Genomic DNA, 19272 nt, shown 5'->3' on the forward strand with positions numbered 1-19272 from the left:
CACAGTCGTAGATTGGCCCGTTGATCGTGCTGCGGGCGGTGTGCCGGCCGAACTACCGTCTACTTTGGACACCTCTCGCACGGCAGACGTTTTAGGGCACGGTAGGCCGGGCACGGTTCGCCGTCGGTATAATTGCCGCAGCGTGGACATGCTTTAACCGGAAGTGGGAGGTGTTTTGAGAAGCGCGTTGGCGATGACGTATGTCACGTGACATTTGGAGCAGCACTCGGCGAGGAGAGATGAGCCGACGAGGAGAGTAGCGAAGGAAAGAGCGAAACGAGCGAGGCCGTGTTTCGATCATCAAACGCGTGTAACTCCGCTATTAAGGCACCATTGCGAAAAATTCTCGCGGCTTCGTGTTCGTTGTAGACTCGTGCACAACTGCAACACCACAACTAAATTTCGACCTCTGGGTGGTTTAGGGGCCCTTTAATGTCGTCGAGGTTGTGCATAAGACCCCTAACGTTCCAGTGTAATATTTCTGTATTCATATTGTTTGTGTTCTTGTGCTGTGTGTCAAGAGGAGTCAAGTTGGTTTACGGAGCCTTTGCAGGCCCCGTAATCTGTGGTTTGTCTTTCTTGGAGCGGTCGCGAGACTCGCGCCGCTCACGAGGCGCTGGGTGCGCCGGCTGGCGTGTAGTTGTGTCCATCGACTCCTGGGAGCTGCTGGACGTCCGCTCATTCGAGCAGGGTGTTTTCAGGCCTTGCCTCAAAAAGCAGGGCCTTGGAGGCCACCAACCCAGAGGTTGATGGAGCCTTCTTAAAAGATGGCGCAGCAGCGCTGGCTGCTGTCGCCTGGGGGGCTGGTGGCACAGCCGCGGCCACACTCATTGTGGGCCGGGCCGATGACGGAGTCTGCTGCGGCGTTGCCCCCTTTCGCACAACACCAGCATACCCTGCGGTATGTATGAAGGAAATGCGCTTTCGCGCTTCCTGAAAGGAAATGTTTTCTTTGACCTTTGACGTTATTATTTCTTTTTCTCTCTTCCAGGAAGGACATGAGCGGGAGTATGCAGGATGGTCACCGTCGCAGGTTGCGCAGTGTAGTGTCTCAGTACAATTGTCGGCAGGATGATCGTCCGACTGGCATTTTGCACATGTGGTGCGGCCCCTCCAGCTTTCAGAGCCGTGACCAAATCGCTGACACTTAAAGCAGCGGTGCGGGTTTGGAACGTAGGGTCTAAGTTTGATTTTGAGATAGCCTGTTTCAATATATTCTGGTAATGTACTTGTGCAAAACGTCAAAATTAAGTGTTTAGTGCCACCTGATCCACCTGATCTTTATTCTTTGGACATTTGTCACGTGCTGTTCCTTTAAGCCCTCAAGGAGCTCGGTTTCACTCAAGTCTAGGAAATCTTATTCCGATATGACTCCGCCTGCACTGTTCAGAGAACGGTGGGTGTTCTTCGAGACGGGGGTATTGCCAATTTCAGCAATTACGTACAGTTTCTCGAACTGATTCCTGTCACTTAGTTCTAGGAACAGATCCCCGCTGGCCATTTTTGTGACCTTATAGTCGGGACCTAGTTTCTCAGTGAGGCATTCCGCAACAACTAAGGGTGATAGTGTTCTTGCAGTTTTATCAGTGTTTTGACAACTTAGAACGTGGTACCTCGGGTCTGGACGAAAAGTTCCAGGGAGTCATCGGCGCGCCCTCTCTTGGAAAGAGCACGATCGGGGAGTCGGGGCAACGACGAAAAAGCCATATAAGTTGCTATAATTTCGGCAGCTATGCCAGCCGCCCACCACCAAGCCCAACAAGGGGACGCTGCGAGTCCCGAAGGAAATGCATACGCCAGCTGTACTTAGCTACAATAACCTAATGTAATAGACCCAAGGTTGGAAAACTACACCAGGTTAACCCTTGATGCCTGGAAAATTGGAAGTAAAACGAAGCGAAAAGAAGACAGGAGAGATAAAAAGTGAGAGAGAAAGACGAAGGTTGGAGGGTGAGAGCGACAGGAAAAGGCAACTACCGATTTCCCCCGGGTGCGTCAGTCCGGGGGTGCCGTCTATCTGAAGCCGACGCCAAAGAGGTGTGTTGCCTCCGCCGAGGGGCCATAAAGGTCCGAACACCCGGCATCGGCTCAACCCCCCAGGATCCCCTTTTCCCCGGACACGACTAGGCCACGCACGGTTAAACGTGGGAGGGACCAACCCTCGTGTGCTCGGGTCCGTGGTGTCGCCACACACCAAACGCCTGCTGACGCAGACGCCCCTGCGGGGTAAGGATAATGTCAAGATGACAGTTGTGCTCGCGAAGTGTGGGGCTAAAAATCACGATGTACCTGCCCATCAAGATAATATAGCGAACGTCCCACTTTATTCACGAGGAAATGTGCGCGTCAAGCGCCAGGAGCCATTAAATAGACCGAAGGACATTGCGTTAAATTTAAACAACTCATCTGGAGTTATAAAGGCTCTTTTCTCCTTGTCATCCGAATGCGTGCTGATTTCACAATAGCCTGACCTCAGGTCCGGGTAAGAGAAATACGAAGCCGAATGCTAGCAGTCAATGACGTCATCACTACAGAAAAGCGGGTATACATCCTTCTTGGTGACAGAGTTGAAACGTCCGTAGTCCACACAAAACCTCGAAGAACCGCATTGCTTCCTTAGAAGGATAACTCGAGCAATAGTCCAGTGAATTTATCATTCCTGAATAACATTTTCTTAAAGATGTCTTCCAACAGCTGAGTTAGAATTTTGCGCTCTGCTGATGAGACGCGGCGCTGTTCCTCCCAGATAGGATGGGCGGATCTCGTGTCAGTCACGTTACGCTGCTGTGCCACCTTATTAGACACGCTGAGCAAAATCAAGGGCTGTTGGACAGCGACACACTCTGGTTTTTCATCACTTAAAGCCGCTATACAACAGCTCGCGTTTTGCTCGAACAGGGCTAACTGCATTCCACTGGGCATACAACAGGCTCCCGAGAAAATTCAGGACCCATAAGGCGGATGGTCAATTAGAACTGAAAGAACGCAAGGCGGCACAAGAACATTTGAAATCGCAGCTTTTAGGCGTCCGTTCTTGCTTTGAGCGTCGGCGTCCCTCGGCGTAACCGAGCGAACGAGTCCACCGAAGTATGAAAGAGGGAACACGGAGCGCTGCGGGGGATGAAAGACAATGATAGCGAAGAGAGCACGTGGAGGAAAGCAGAGAAGGAGGAGGCTGCAGCGGAAGCATGATGAGGAAAGCGGAGGAGGACTGTATGACGAAAGGCTGAGAAGAAAGCGGAGTGCCGCACGAGACGTGGTCAATGGCGGCGACCAGGCATGCGGCGAGCGCATGTACCGATACCATATGTGGAATCAAAGCGCTGTCGTGCGCTTCGGACCCACTGCGCATGCGCTACTTCGCCTGCGCCACCGCCGCTAGACAATGTGCTCCGCGCGAGCCACGCTTTCCCGGGTTCACGCTTTCTTTCTGAGCAATGAGCGATGCAACCGGTGCAAATGCTTCGTCTGCCGCTGCTGCTAAACGAGATGCCCGAGCGGAGGCTCAACGCCGCCGCCGAGAGGACTCTGTAGTTCAGAATCAAATTCTTTGCCACAGTATATCTCGAATTGAAAACATCTAACCAGCTCGCCAAAATTCGCAGAAGGGAGTATCGTAATCGTCGTTGCTTTTTTGTTTCTTTTTCTGAGCGCATTTCACATGGACCGGGTCTACAAGTACAGCAGACGCGGCAGTATCTGTAGCAAAGGCATCAATGGGCACTATAGCCATCGACTGTGGTGGCAGCAGGGCGTCCTTTATGACGGCGAGGGTATCTTGACAGCGTGCAGACTCCTCTATAAAAGCAGACAACAAAATTTCACCAGCGCCGCAGTCTACAGTAGCACCATACTTTCGAAGAAAATCAATCCCCAGAATCGCGTCGATACGTATAGGTTTTCATCGGGCGAGCAGGAAAGGGTGCGCGGGGAGCCTTTCATCCTCTCCCGCTTGTGCGAGCGGGCGTGGCGCCGCTTGTGTTGCCGTCGCGTTCTGTGGAACTATTTGGAGATGCTTTAGCTCGCTCTCCGTGAAATTTGCGGGATGTCACTTCATAATAGGTCGTCTAAGAATCACTCTGTAGCATTTCGGTGCAGCGGTAACTACAGCATGTGGAAATTTCCCTTGGCTGCGCAAAGATGCGACGCGCATCATCAGCCGCGGAGTGTGCTCATGTTGCTATTTAGCCTGTATCGGTTTTTATTCGGTGAAGGGCAGTGGTGCCTCTGAAATGCCAGCGTGAATTGGAAAATCTTCTCACTGTCTGGTCGCTTGGCGCAAGAACTAAAACATAAGATTACTCTTGTGCGACCAACCTTCAACAAACTCAAAGCATCTAAGCGCGAACCGTTATAAAATATTTGCGCAAGCCATTGGCATCGTTCTCAAGAATTTAAAATCTAGTAGTCCTGAAATTACTATGCTGGTCTACGTTGGGCTCCTGCAAAAAGATGAAGCCGATGGTGTTGCTCAACACAGCGATCAATGCGGTTGTTAAACAGCATGATACAGATGTTTTCTGCTTAGGGAGAAAATTGCCGCGCGACTGGCCGCTTCGAGGCACATTGAGTGTATTCGCGGGCTTCTTTCACGCTCGCAAAAACACTTTTATGTAGCACGTACTGAGCAACAGAAAGCTGTATTGGAAGTTTTTCATGTTGCTCTACAATTTTCTCTTGGACACTTTGATAACTAGGAGAGTACTTCTCGAGTAATTACAATTACCCAATTCAAGCTTATTAACGAAAAAACTACTGGCTGGTACTCCACTGTACTGTAAACAATATGCACTGGGTTTTGTTCGAGTAACGGAATTGCTTTTTTTATATCTTGGCGCATGAAAGTTGGGATACCCTGTATATAACCACGCATCTACCTACGGCTGCTTCGGACGCTCGCGCAGTCCGCCTCCGATCGCTCGACAAGTGTGATTCACACTGTTATTAGAAACCAAAACTATTTTATTCGTGGGCGCAAGAGGTAGTCGCGCAATGTATCTACATATAACAATTACAACTTTTTTCAATGTAACAGCACAACTCATTCTCCACCAAAACAGTACCCACGCGGTTAGCACCGTCTTATGTTTCGTAACTATTCATTGCTGCTAAACAACAGCGTACATTTACATTGGCAATACTGGGGTAAGGTCACATTCGTGAAACGAATTTTCAGAAATGCACTACTGAGCTCCCCACACCGCGCTCGGTGCTCCATCCGCCTCAGCTCAAGCAGAAACTCCAGCCATGTCGACTTAAAACTCATCAGAACATCTCAAAGAACCATTTGCCATTTAGAAGACGCCACGTTATACTATACAGGCACGAAAACGAACACCAGTAACTGCCACCGAGTGTATACCTGGCATACTACACGGAGCGTTCGCACAGGCCAGCATACCGACTGCCCATAGATGGCGCCAGTGCCTACACAATACGGTGGCGCTCATAGTAAAGTCGCAGTTTCCCCCCGAAAGGCGAAGCATCGATGGCGATAGCAAATTAGTAGACAGCGATACGAAGTTAGTAGTTTAACGGGCCGTATAAAGTTGTAAACATTCGCTTACTAACTAAATAGACAAGCACGGTGTCACGCGGGTACAGGCAGACATGAACACATCTCGCTCAATTACCGCGGAAACTAGCTGTGAAAACGCCTGAGTGAGAAAGCGCGCCAGCAGCTGCGGGCAAATTAACTTTCACGCTGTCTCTCGTCTCGCTTCAACACGAACTAAACGTCGAAAGCACAGTGTATACGGAGCTACCGGCACTCGGCGCATGCACTTTGTCCCCATCGCAGATCCCTTTGAAGATGAGGCCCGCGCGGGCGCGCACTTCGCCCACCTCGCAGATCGGTTTCAATATATCGTGCCCGCGCGGGCGCGCTGTGAGCAGCAGCCGACGGAGCAGAACGCACCCCCCCCCCTCCCTCCCTCCCTCTTCGTCGCCTCGACCCCTTGCCCTTGCCTCATTCTCACACAAAGCGTAGAGCGCGCAGCGACAATTTTATCGCCGTTGGACTTTATACAGAACTTCACGGCGACGGCAGAGTGTCCTTATAATTGCTATCGCAATAAAAATAAAAGCGATACACTAAGCCAAATTGTCTTGTACTAAAACCAAAGCTTCATTTTCTTTTCTGTCATCCTGCAAATTTTATACTTGAGCATCGAGAATTTGTGGACAATGTTTTCTATGCACTTGGAAATATCTCTGAGTTGAAAACTGGTTATTTGACGCTGTCGCAGGCACAACCAACGATTATGTTTTAATACCGTCTCATATGAGTTAACATCATAGCAAAACATGTAAAAGAAGGATGAGAAAATGTGAAAGAGCAGAAATGTTCCGACGAGAGGGAACGATGAAGAGGATGCCGCACTAATAGATAGTCTGGTAACATACGAGGCCAGCGAGCAGCGCAGTCCAGCCTGTGCGATGTCATTACAGGCCCTACACGGCGCGGTAAAGCTTTTAGGGGGGTCCGAAATTTTGGCGCACCCGCGTATATTGCGTCCGCGTCAGTCGGACCCGCGTGAAGTCAGAACAACGTCCGAGAAGTTCAAGCGCAACGCTAAACACTTGCTATCGCAGTCAGTGCTTCGACTTTCGGGGGAAAATTGCCTTTTTTTTTTGGACGGCTGTCTGAGAACATTAGGACAGGCGATTAGGCAAACGATCCTATTTACGAACCAAGCGTTCTTACAATTTCGGTGATAATCACTAATGTATTCGATTATTCCTTAGCAAGAGTTCAACTTAATACTGCCAGTACTCCAAGCACAAAGCTTTTCTAGGAACTTTGTGCCCAGCACCAATTGAAAATATACAAATCTTGTTTTGCGGGAGACGGATCGCGGTTCCACATTACAATTATTGCGTGCAGCATCATTCCAATAGTGTGTAAACTTAGCCGGAACGGCAATCGATATCGTTTGAGTTTTGCGCACTTATTTCTCACAAGTGGCCTAAGGTGCCGAGTTTCCAGCAAAAGGTAGTGCTTTAAGTACTCGGTGACACCAATTTTGCAATGTACAATGTCACCACTAAAGTCGTAAATATAAGCTAGTTAGTGAAATGTGGTCAATAATAGTACTGGCAAACTCTCGTGTGCGCCGTTCCGCGGCTACGAAATATGGTCAATACATTTTGTTTCAAATCTCTATATTGTTAATATCTGACGTAGTTGCCTCGCAAACGCACGGTATATGCGTTGTTTCCTGCTGAAACACCTGGCTACAGCATTAGCATATTCGTGACGAAGGCGGTCCCCTGAATGTTTTTTTTTTCGCAACAACACCTTTTCCTGCATCAGGTTTATCCGTTGCGCTAGTTTTCCGTCTCGTTATAGTCGGAATTTTTGGCGCACATGTTTGAAGCCTAGATATTCTAGCGGGAAAAGAAACGTTCTCGCGAAGATAACAGGAAGATAAGTGAACACCCACCTGACGCCGGCCTGGTTGCAGCGGCGAACCATGTCACGAAATTGGGTCTCATTGCCACTCCGGTTTCCAATTTTGTAACTGACAGGCTGGTACCGCTCGTACCATGGTCGTTTAACGGTCTCTCCAAAGACGACGCCATGTTCATTCACCGGCGATGTCTGCTTAACGGAGACAGAGGGATTACGATCGCCGCAAAATTGGCTATAAAACGAACCACAAGAACACTGAATACTATTATACTCGTAAGTGTAGCATTTGTTGTCTTCTGATAAGGACTGGAAAATGCAGGATTCCAAAACAGTGGTTCAATGCAGGCTGCACCCGAAACCGTGAACACTGGTTTGTTTATTGATTGCGTTTAACATTTCTGACAAACACAGGGACTAGCGTGGGTGCTGCACCACCTGCGGTTTTTTAGCGGGCATACAACGATCGGCAGACGAGCATTCCCGGCTGTGGCCTCTATAGAAAAGCCGCCGGCACAGTAGAGCACCGAATTAGTGCGCGTGTGAGCACCGAATAGGGTGCACGTGTTCAGCGTTGCCAGGTTCATTTTCCATTGGCGGCCTGTCCGGACCCAGAGATTCTTAGCACCCTCTGCCACGTAGCACGTCTGACCGCCGCCTCGGTCAGGTGCTTCGCAGCCGCTGGGGACTGAGGGTTATTCAGCCTAATATTGAATCATGTGTGTGCGCTTACTCGTCTGGCCTGTTGACAGCATTCTCAAGCACCACAGCGCTAGACTTACACAAGACACCGCCCCAAACACGACGGCAACCCGTTTGAATTTTTCTAATTAGGAGGTTTCATGTGCCAAAAGCACGGGGCACGCCGTACCAGGGACACTCCGTATTAATTTCGACCACCTGGCCTTCTTGAACGCGCTCGGAATGCACGGGAGATGAGCGTTTTGGAATTTCACCGCCATTGAAATGCGGCCGCCGCCGCGGCCAGGATCTGATCCCGCGATCTCGTGTTTAGCAGCGCAACACCATGCAAGCGGTTTTAAGGGGAAGGTTTAGCTAAGGGCTGTCTATATGAAACAGCAGAAATTGTGTTCCTATAGGCCACCACAGTACTGATTTAGATTAAGATCGTTAGATTTCAAAGATAATGTGAAAATCTAGTCACTCTAGGAAGCAGATTTTTTATTTAGGCCGTAAATGTTCCTAAATTGTTGAATATTGCAAAATAAGAAAAACGAAACTGAAGCTTGCAGCTCGAACTCAGCAATAAGAACTTCTGCACATGGTATTTACTATAATACAAGTAAAGCGGACAAAATGGAATATACACCCCTACGAAAGACATAGCTAACTTCTCAATGGACTTCTGCAAAACCTTTTATTGCGATAGCAATTATATGCACACTCCATGCGCATTTCTGCCGTCGCCGTGACGTTCCGTATAAAGTCCAACGGCGATAAAATCGATGCCGCGCGCCGCATGCTATATGTGCCAGTGAAATCGCGCGAGGGACGCACGCTTTCACGCAGAGCGAACGCACGGCGGAGAGCAAACGCGGCGTGTTCTGTCGTGCGAAAGCACATGGAGGGAGGGAGGGATGACAACGTTTAGCTGCAGTTCCAATTGCGTATCTTGTGACCGCGTGCATGGGGAACTGGGCAAAGGAGGAAAGCGGGAAGGCAGCGCAGGAGGGAGCGGGGGCGGCTTGTTCTCTGCCGGCGACTGCGTACTTGTACTTTGCGCGGCTGAGGGTTGTCGCCCGCACCGTATCCTGAAAGGGACCTCCACACGACTCTTACCTTTGTGTGCTCTGTGCTTTCGCCTGGTCAGTTTCCGTTGAAGTGATAGACCGCACGAACCTTCGGTCGCTGCTGCCACCGCGCTTGCTCACGCCAGCGTTTGGACAGTGGTTGTCTGCGGTCATCGAGTGTGATCTATTCATGTTTGCTTGTGCACGCTGACACCATGCTTGTTAACTCAGTTATTAAGCGAATGCTTCCATGTTTATGGAGCCGATAAAACTACTATCCTTACTCCGTATAGCTCTCTACAAGTAAATTTGCTATCGAAATTAATGCTTTGCCTTTCAGGTGAAACTGCGACTTCTTATGAAGATTGCAACAAATGCACATATTATATAAATCGTTGTACCGAATTTTTCCGCCTGATCGATATGCTCTAAGGGATGCATTTCACCATTTCGGGTGCAGAGTTACGGAATTGCAAATTTCGTGCTGCCAGTTTCTTGAAGTGCACCAATTATCGGCAACATTTGTAAAGATAATTTACCCTCCCTACTGCAAAAACCAGCGTCTCCCAGTGCCTTCCAGTAAGAAACCAGCGCGTTTTTTGACACTGGATGGGACTGGGGACGCTGGCGCACGCTGGGGGTCACTGGGAGTCACTGCGACACTGGTGAGATCGCTGGATAAGAGATGGGTCACACTGGACGAGGTGCTGGTTTCACTGCTATGACGCTGGGGCGCACTGGTGTGCGCTGTACACGCGCTGGTCTTCGCTGGAGCACGCTGGCTCGTACTGTAGACTGCGCTGGTTTCGTTTGTGCCGCACTGCCGGAGTATAGGCGCTGTTGAATATTAAATGCTTGATGCAATATAATGGGCATATCCTGTTCAAAAAACAGACTCCTGTCCTAAATTGCGCTATAATTTGGGATCATAAGTGTCTGTTTCGTGTCGGCGGTGTTGCAGCTTGGAATAAAGGTGCATGAGCTAGCCCATGCATATGCGACATTTCATATCACTTTCGCTTTGTAAATTTCGCTTTTGACTGTGCGGTATTCTGTATGCGGTAGCTGTATTCGTGAACGAAATTACGCAAACGCAGATAACGCCTCGTTTTCTAGTAGTTTGTACGCAATCGATGAGTGCGGATTGTCGCAGTGTTGTACAGTCGACACGAAACCCAGCAGCCAGTTCAGACGCGTCCGGACGGACCTCAGGAAGCCTGCCGCTGATTGATATTTTCGCAACGACAACAAAGCTGTGGCGATTCATGCGCTTCCACTTTCCCTGGTGCACTAAAAATAATAGTTAAAAGGTTCTAAAGCTCGAATACAAATATTTTCGCATTCGCCAGGTACCCACACCGAGATCGTTCGCTTCCACCGAAGGTCAGGTTAGGCCTACCGTACCCGCCGAGTCCGTCTACACTCTATCGGCCCGTCTGGGCTGAGGAATGAACAAGTCTCACGAGGATGAGTCACTCTTTAGTTGGGCTTTCCAATTGGTGTTTTTAAAGAGATCATTTTTTCGTGTCTACAGTGTAGGCAGAACAAGCGATGAGCGCCGATATGACGCGTTAAACATACCTATATGTGCTGTCGCCAAAGGCTGCCAGCCGCATTAACCGACCGCTTCTCTGACGCAGATATGTGACTAAACATACGTGCAGACTGAAAAGCATTGTCGAGCTATCGAAATGTTGCATTACCTTTGCGCGAAGAATAAGAAACGGCTGTCAAAATTGGCAGTAACAGCGCGTACAACATCCCGGGTCGGTTCATTTAAGGCTTTTTTCGTAGTTAATTTACCAATCGCAAAAACAAATCAGTGTTGCAGCACTTCCAGGCATACTATGCAATACAGACAACAACTTTTTCGTTCTGATAGAGGCGTAAGCTTTAGTTGAAGGCGATATCGCATCTACCATGTCTGTGCGAGAGGTCTGTGCAAAGGTGCAACACTGTCTTCGCGTTGACAGGGCGAAATATGAATTGGCTAACATGAATCGGCTTGGCGACGGGGGGTGTTAGTGAAGACGCACCCTTTGACGACACGTTGGCAATGCAACAGGACGAGGCCGTCAACGACGGCGACCAGACTACGACTCCTGGAGGCCCAGTCAAGCGCCCCCACGACGAGACAAAGGACCGAGACGAGGGTGCAACGAGCTCCAGCGAGGGGCCGCCGACAAAGACTCCTCTTGGGAGGCGAATTGGCTTCAAGCCAAAGCCGAACGTCCCACCCGAGAGAACGCCCAGCGACAAAGCGCCTCCAAGGAACAACGCCGGAAAGCCGGAAGGTCCCGGAGGTGACTAGCCGAGGGCTAGTCGTGAGGGGTAAGCACTATGCTCCGGGCATACTTTTTCTTTAGTTCACGATGGCTCCAATACCGTCACTTAGTATCGCCACGTTAAACGTGAGAGGGTTGGCGGCTAGTCGTAGGCAAAGTCAGGTCCTGCGGTTGGTGACTGACCACGACCTAGACGTACTAGCCGTCCAGGAAACTAAAGTTGATGGGAGGAGGAGACCGGGAGCATGGTGCGACGTTTCACGACTAGGAATTTTGCTGCGGTCAGCCATGCAATTGGCACGTCTGGGGGCTGCCTTCTTTTTGTAAAGACGCTGCCTGGACTGCAGAGGCAAAGTGTATTTTCGTGTTCGTCTGGAAGGATTGTTTTTTGTGATTTTATCATGAGTGATGTTGAATTCCGCGTGCTATGCGTATATGCGCCGAATTCAGTGGATGAGCGTGTCTTATTTTTTTCGAACCTGGAACAGTATGTCCGGTGTGATAAGCGCGTAATTCTGTTAGGCGACTTCAATTGTGTGCTGAGCGCGAGAGACAGAGTCAACAATGCCGGAGTGCGTGATAGAAGTAGTGATGTGTTGGCAAAAATAATAGGCGAAAATGAACTAGACGACGTTTTTGAGTGTCTCGAAGGGGGGCGTGAAGTGACTTTTACGCGTTATCAGGGCAGTAGCCATATGCGCGATTGGATCGCATGTACTGTTCGTTGGATGCGATTCCAAAATGCCACGACCATTGCGTTGTACCTGTGTCATTTTCAGACCATTGTCTTGTAAAATGTCGCATAGGTATAGAGAAGAGGCGACATGCGTTTAACTGGGATCTTTGGAAAATGAATGCCAAGTTACTTAACGACGAGCCATTTGCAGAGGCAGTACGCGATATGGTTACACAATTACGCGATGATACACCGGAAACAATTCTAGAAAAGTGGGAATGCTTCAAACAAAAGGTTAAAATGAAAGCCTTAGAAAGATCCAGCTACCTAAAATATGAGAAGGAAATGAAAGAAAAGGGTTTAAGAACACTACTTAAGCAACTGATAACGCTTGAGTGCAAAGAGCCTGGTGCGTATAAAGACGACGTGCGCAACGTGAAAGATAAACTCGAACAGTTCGACAAGGAGCGGTATCAAGGGGCCATTGTGCGAGCACGTGCCGATGCACTAGCGGTGGGGGAGATGCCCACAAAAAGGGCGCTCGGTCTAGAGAAGGCATACGGATGACGAAACAACGTCGATAAGATTTTAATGAATGGCACTGTTGTTGACGACAAAGAGAGCATAGGCCGCGCCTTCTTCGAGTACTACCAGTCGCTCTTTGCATTTCAGGCAGCCAATGTAGAGGGGTTTAAAGCTCACTTTCTTCATCGTATGCCACGATTGGATGATGTCACCAAAGAGGGATTAGAAGGCAAAATAACCGAGAAAGAAGGCGAGACTGCAATAGATAATTTGAACTTGGGCAAGTCACCCGGACCTGATGGTCTCAGCGCTGGGTGGTATAAGATGTTTAAAAGCGAACTGGCCCCTCTGTTAGCAGACGTCTTTAATAACGCGTATGACCAGAAAACCTTGCCACCTTCTTTTGGGAAAGCTCACACAATTCTAATACCGCAGAGCGATCAAAGAGATAAACTCAAACTCGTCTCATCCTACAGGCCCATATCATTAACAAACATTGATTATAAAATATTTATGAAGGTTATAGCCACCAGACTCCAAGGTGTCATCAAGGAAATAGTCGCTGACCATCAAACTTTCGGTATCAAGGGCCGATCTATTTTTGCGAACATCCATAAGATGCGGTGTGTTCTGGAGTGCTGTGACGTCACCTATGGTGGTGTTGCAGTCCTCCAGCTCGATCTCGAGAAAGCGTTCGATTGTGTCGCTCATGCTATTTTGTTTGCCATCCTAGATCACGTTAACGTCGGTTCCATCATCACTGAGGGTGTGGCTTTGGCGTACCAGTATTGCACAACAAGATTAGTTGTTAATAAGTCACTGGGGGCCCCCATTAACATCATGCGTTCAGTGCGCCAAGGCTGCCCCCTCAGTCCGCTTCTATTTGCTATTTATATCGACGCAATGTGTCTGGCGATTACTGAAAATGAGAAAATACGCGGTTTTAGAGTAGCAGCGACTGAAGTGAAGCTGCTCGCGTATGCAGATGACATTGCAGTGTGTTGTGCAGATAAAGCAAGTATAACCGAAACAATTAAGGTAGTGAAACATTTCTGTGATGTAACCGGCAGCAGAGTAAATTGGGGCAAATCCCTCGGGCTGTGGCACGGGCAGTGGCCGTCTGCACCGGACCACTTCGCAAACATGATCTGGGTGAAAACTCCGACACGGTATCTAGGTGTTCCCCTCGACAGCTACAATACTAGCGATGAATACTAGAGGAGCCAGACTAAAGAAACAAAAGAAAAAAGCAGACAGATGGACAGGTACTAACCTGTACATTTTTGCAAAAGCGACTGTGTGTAACTAAGTTGTACTACGTCATGCAAGTGTTGTATTGTTCCCGAGCAAACGTGCAAAGGCTGCACAGAGTGTTTGCTGTTTTCATCTGGGGTTCGACATGGGAAAGGTGTAGCCGAACAAACTTGTTCAGAGGGGTAAAGGACGGGGGTGTGGGCTTGGTTCATCTTTTTGTTAGGCAGCTGGTAAATCAATTTTTGTTTTTTCGGGATGTGCGTGACCCCTTTCTGCGCACTGTGTGCCAGCTAAGGTTGAGCGACGCATTGCCGGAACATGTAGTTAGTACGGAAAGCATGATCGGAACACCGCGTGGGTATTTCCAGGAAGTGGTCGATAGTGTACGCTTCCTCTCTGTGCGTTTTTCGAATGATTATCTCAGTGAAGTGAAAAGGAAAACACTGTACAGAGATCTTTGTGATGTACTTTTGCCAGTGCCATTATACAGAGCCATATACAGTGGAGGGCCTGGACAGGATGTGCTCAAACGGGTGAAACGCATGCAGGTACCACCAGGGGTAAAAACCTTTTTCTTTAAGCTTCACACCGGAACGCTCTCCGTCAAGACTTTTATGAAAGAACGGGGTTGTACTGCACCATGGGGATCGCACTGCTTGATCTGTAAGCAGCCCGAAACCATTCACCATGTCTTTTTGCACTGTTGGGAGGGGGTTTACTTCTGGGATGTGTTACAGCGAACACTCAAGAAAGAGTTACCGCTGGACCCCCACGGGATAAGATTTATAACAATTAAGGATGACGACGGGGTGCCCTACGACTTTATTATGTTGAATGCGCTCCACTGTTTATGGCGCGCACGAATGGCGGGGTACCATTGTGATACTGATGCTAGGCCTGCACGTATTAATTTCAAAGAATGTATTGCAAGATTTATTCAAGCACAGAAAATGCAAGAGTGTGTGCCGGATTGGCTGTCAACGCTAGAACCTTTGACAGCCATGAAGGAATTTTGATGTGACAACGCCGGTCCAACACGGACGGGAGGCTTGTAGTTTTTTTACTTCCTTTTTTTTTCTTGCATCCTGTATAATTGTTTCCAAATGTGATATTTGAAAGTGTGCACATTAGTGTGTTTCTGTCAAGTAAAAGACCGGCAATAAGAAAAAAATCGGCTTGGCGAAGTGGTAAGATACTGGGATTGGGATCTGTAAGTCGGAGGTTCGAATCCTGGTGTTTTCTTGTTTTACTGTTCTTTTTTTTATGGCATTACAACGCTCTTTGTTTCTTTCTGTATTCGAAAAAATATATAAGGTAGCCAGGCACCACGTATTTCTCGCTCTAGTGCTGCATTTCGCACCAGTACCCCAAGTCCAGCGCCTCCCAGTATGCCACGCCTTGCCAGGGTTCCAGCATCCAGCGCGCGACACTGGGCCCATAATCAGGCATGGCACTGGATACTGGGTTTTGCAATAGGGCTATATCAAAATTTTGTTTCGAACCGTCATTAGAATTTACCTGCTTCTCTCAAATACAGCAAACTTGATAAAATTGGTTCAGGAGTTATCTGATAAAACCATTTTTGACTTTTACATGTATTTGTATAGGCGGAATCGGAGTTAGGGCCCGAGCGAAAGCTGAGACCGGAAAACTCTACCGTGGTTCTCCCAGTTCTACCTGCTCGTGTTTTCTTCAGCCCCGAAGTTTATAACCGTTCAATGTATGTTCCTTGTATTTTTTGTTACTGATTTGCTTGTTTGCAACTTTTTTTTCAATTTTTCTTACGGCGCCGACCTTTGTGTGCGTCGGTAAGACCTGCCATGGTCTCCACCACGGAAGGTCTAGGCAATGGAGTTGCGCTACTAAACGCGAGGGCGCGGGATAGAATCCCGGCCGCGGAGGCCGCATTTAAATGGGGCTGAAATGCAAGAACGCCCGGTTACCATGCATTGGTTGCAGTTTAAATAACCCCAGGTTGTCTAAATTAATGTGGAATCCCTCACTACCGCGTGCGTCATAATCAAATCGTGGGTTTGGCAAGTAAAAAGCAGCTCAAGACAGCAGGAGAACAAAGACCCGCAAGGATGCACACACCCACATACACACACAAACGCATCGGCCGTCGGCCGGCTAAATTCAATCAAGAGCCACCGGCCGAATCATCAAAGCAGTGGGTCTTTTCGATTTTCGGAATTCTGGCAGCCCGCTGGTAGCCAGATGGCAGCGACCTAGTCCCGCTCCTGATAGGAAGTCACTTGTGCTGGGATCCCAAGACAACAGGAAGCTTGCAAAATCGAACGCCGGGACAGCTGGCCGCGGGATAAACGTAAACATGCTACCAGCGTGGCAGCGTCGGCGAGGCCGGCGCGCGCTCGGCGTAGTCAACCCATTTAGCGTCGCCAGCATTAAAATGTATTGTTACGCTTGCCGAAGAGCTGAAGCGGTATTCTAAAGCGATCGCATTTGGGGATACGATTACTTTTGCGAGATCTCGTGCGACTCGACACATGACGCGCAATGCGCCAATTAACCTCACATTGCACAGCGCAGCAAACGGCGTCCGACGCGTCCGATGCCAAGACGTGAAATCACACGTAAGTGATCGTATACCCCCGAAAGCCATCGTTCGAGGATGCCTCCTCACAGCGATCACGTCGCCCACCGGTGAAATTGATGAGTTCGCGTTCTGTCATCGTTTGACAAGGCACTAAAAGCAAGATATCGGGTACGCTTTATACCCATATAATTTATTGGCCACCTGCTTGGGCTTCGATTACATAAAGTTTGTTTCGGCTGATGGTGCTTCTCTTCTGCCCCTGTACTGATGGAGCTGGGGCTGTGGTGGGCGCATGAAAATGGAAGCCGCGTGTGACCAGCGACAAGATTCACAGGAAAGAGAGTATTGGTCGATCATGAGAGCAATAAGCGAGTGTACGTGTTGTCATAACTGAACCAGTGCATTCCATTAACATCAACCGCCTCGTTAACACATCCGTTTCGAGCTTGCGAATCTGTTAATATACGATGGAGCGCAGCGTTCGCTAACAGCAGGAAAGAGAGATATGACCGTATAGATACACCAGATATTTCAAAATTAAGGGATACTACTAGAGAAAGATGAACCGGAAAGGCACCGCAACGTGTGGGGATGAGCCTCTCCAACATGCGCTCAGCACGATGCAGATAGCATGCACAGTCAACATCGTCCTGGCTGATTCTGGTAGCCAGAAGTGGCAAATTGAAGATTCCCAGTGTCTTCGTATTTTTGTAACGCGGGGTCACTGCAATACCCATACAGTTGCTAGGAACGCTGATATGTATCTCCCTCGCTCTCTCCATATATATATATATATATACAGGGTGTTTCATTTCCAGTTAACTTTTTGAGGAAAACGCTGTTTTATGCATTGAAGCACAAAGTTAACTGGAACGCCCATGTATTTCGTCGGACACTTTGAAAATTAATATCTCGAAACTGGTGCAGTCCTGAGAATTCGTTCCAAGGGGATACGATTTTCGAACTCAGCGGCTATAATTCGTAGATTGAAAGATGTGCCGTAAAAGAAATAATTAAAAAGTTAATTAGCCTAATTATGTTAATTACTCAATTCGGCGTTTTTATTTCTCGTGGAAGTAATGGCCGCCTCATCGATTAGTTTAGATCAAGGATTACAATGGTGCTATCTGCCACAGGCAATTTTAAAAATTTTGGTGCAGCTAAAATGAAACACCCTGCATATATATATATATATATATATATATATATATATATACGTGCATACATAAAGAAATATTCCACGTTTTATAGTATACCAACAAAAATACGCGAAACGATGCACTGGCCTGGGCGTCCCGTAATAGAGAGAAGTTTCACGACTTGCCTGAACACCGCCGTAGCCGCGCGGGCCAAGGAACGTTTCGCACTCTTCGGCAATGTCGTCGAATCTCCACTCGAACAGGTGCACGATCACGCTTCGGCCGGGAATCATGTTCGGCTCCTTGTTGCTTCCATAGGTGCTGTGGCAGCAATTCAGCAACGTAGCCGTCAACAACAGCCAAACCTGCAACGTCCACATTATTTCTGCGGGGCGTCGCCGTACACCTTGCCTACAACGCGCAGAAAAACAAGGATGCGTTGAACGACTCATCTAGCGACGGCCTTCTTTCTTCCCGGGAAGTACGGGCGAAGCTTTTTCTTTCTTTCACGATTTATGACCGCTGCCGTTTAAACATAAGCCTTGGCTTCCTACGCGTGCGAGGGGGTTGAAATATTGCGCCTGCAATTCCGTTCTGCCCGGTGCACTTCCTCCTTTCAAGGGCTGCACAAGTGTGCCGTTTCGACGCACCGCATCGCTCGTAGTACCATGCCTGGCTTATCTCCAAGAGGGTACTCGAGCTATTATCGCCGATTGATTGCCTATGCTTGTCTCGTGATTCAATAAAAGAACGATCACTCTCGCGAAACGAGTACGCAAAAACCCGGTATTTCGCCCAGGAAGATAAATGACTGTCTGGTCTATGGTTACTCGGTAAAGAAGGCACGCACATGACACTAACAAGACAACAAGACGCGAACACGGCCCTTGCGCACTAAAAACTGCTTATTTATTCGCTTACGTTCTTCATACCTAAATATAATTAGAAAAAAGTAAAACACAACGTAAACAATGATTCAGTTGAAAAAATATGCTGATACAGTAATGAAAAAATAAATTCTGGGGTTTTGCGTGCCAAAAACACGATATGATTATGAGGCACGCCTTAGTCGGGGACTCCGGAGTAATTAACTACCTCGGGATTTTTAACGTACACCCAATTCACGGAACACGGGGCGGTGTTTTGCATTTCGCTCCATCGAACTGCGGCCGCCGTCGCCGCCGGGCTTTGGTGCCGCGCCCTCGGGCCTAGGAGCGCAACACCAAAGCTCAACACCAACACATCGCAAAAAGCATTTTACCTCGTTTTAATAAAATGATGTCGTAGCAGCGAGACGTGAATACCGCGCTTTGGTGACTTGCCACAGCGTGTATATCACTCCGTAAACTCTGTGATAATACGAAACACGAACAGGGTCGTGTGAATATCACTCTTCAGTAGAAATAGTAGTCGTAAGTGTTCACTCGTATCATATCGCGTCATACACTTTATATTACGATAACTTCATTATGACAGTTGCGATAATCGCATGACTCTCGCTTAGTGGTTCCGCCACAAGGGTTGTTCTTATGCCACTAAGGCGAATAAATTTTGCCTCACAATTAATTCGTCCGCTTTTGTACTCTGATTAGATGCTACAAAACGAAAGCTAAAATATAGCATTAAAAGAAGATCATGTGTGACACGGGAGTGTCTAGACGGAGGATGCCATAG

At 48.4% G+C, this 19272-nt stretch overlaps 1 protein-coding gene across 1 annotated transcript in view; it reads right to left on the reverse strand.

The window, feature by feature from the left end:
* Positions 1 to 18238, reverse strand: part of LOC119445518 (pancreatic alpha-amylase-like) — a 58001-nt gene extending 39763 nt beyond the window's left edge. Inside the window, exons 1-2 of the mRNA XM_037709783.2 lie at positions 17784 to 18238; positions 7446 to 7603 (exon numbers count right to left, since the gene is read on the reverse strand). Coding sequence (XP_037565711.1) covers positions 7446 to 7603; positions 17784 to 18050 — 425 coding nt within the window. The 5' untranslated portion in view covers positions 18051 to 18238. The remainder of the gene's footprint in view (positions 1 to 7445; positions 7604 to 17783) is intronic.
* Positions 18239 to 19272: the final 1034 nt, after the last annotated feature.

Source organism: Dermacentor silvarum, chromosome 3 (genome assembly GCF_013339745.2).
Source record: "Dermacentor silvarum isolate Dsil-2018 chromosome 3, BIME_Dsil_1.4, whole genome shotgun sequence".
Taxonomy (NCBI): Eukaryota; Metazoa; Arthropoda; class Arachnida; order Ixodida; family Ixodidae; genus Dermacentor; species Dermacentor silvarum.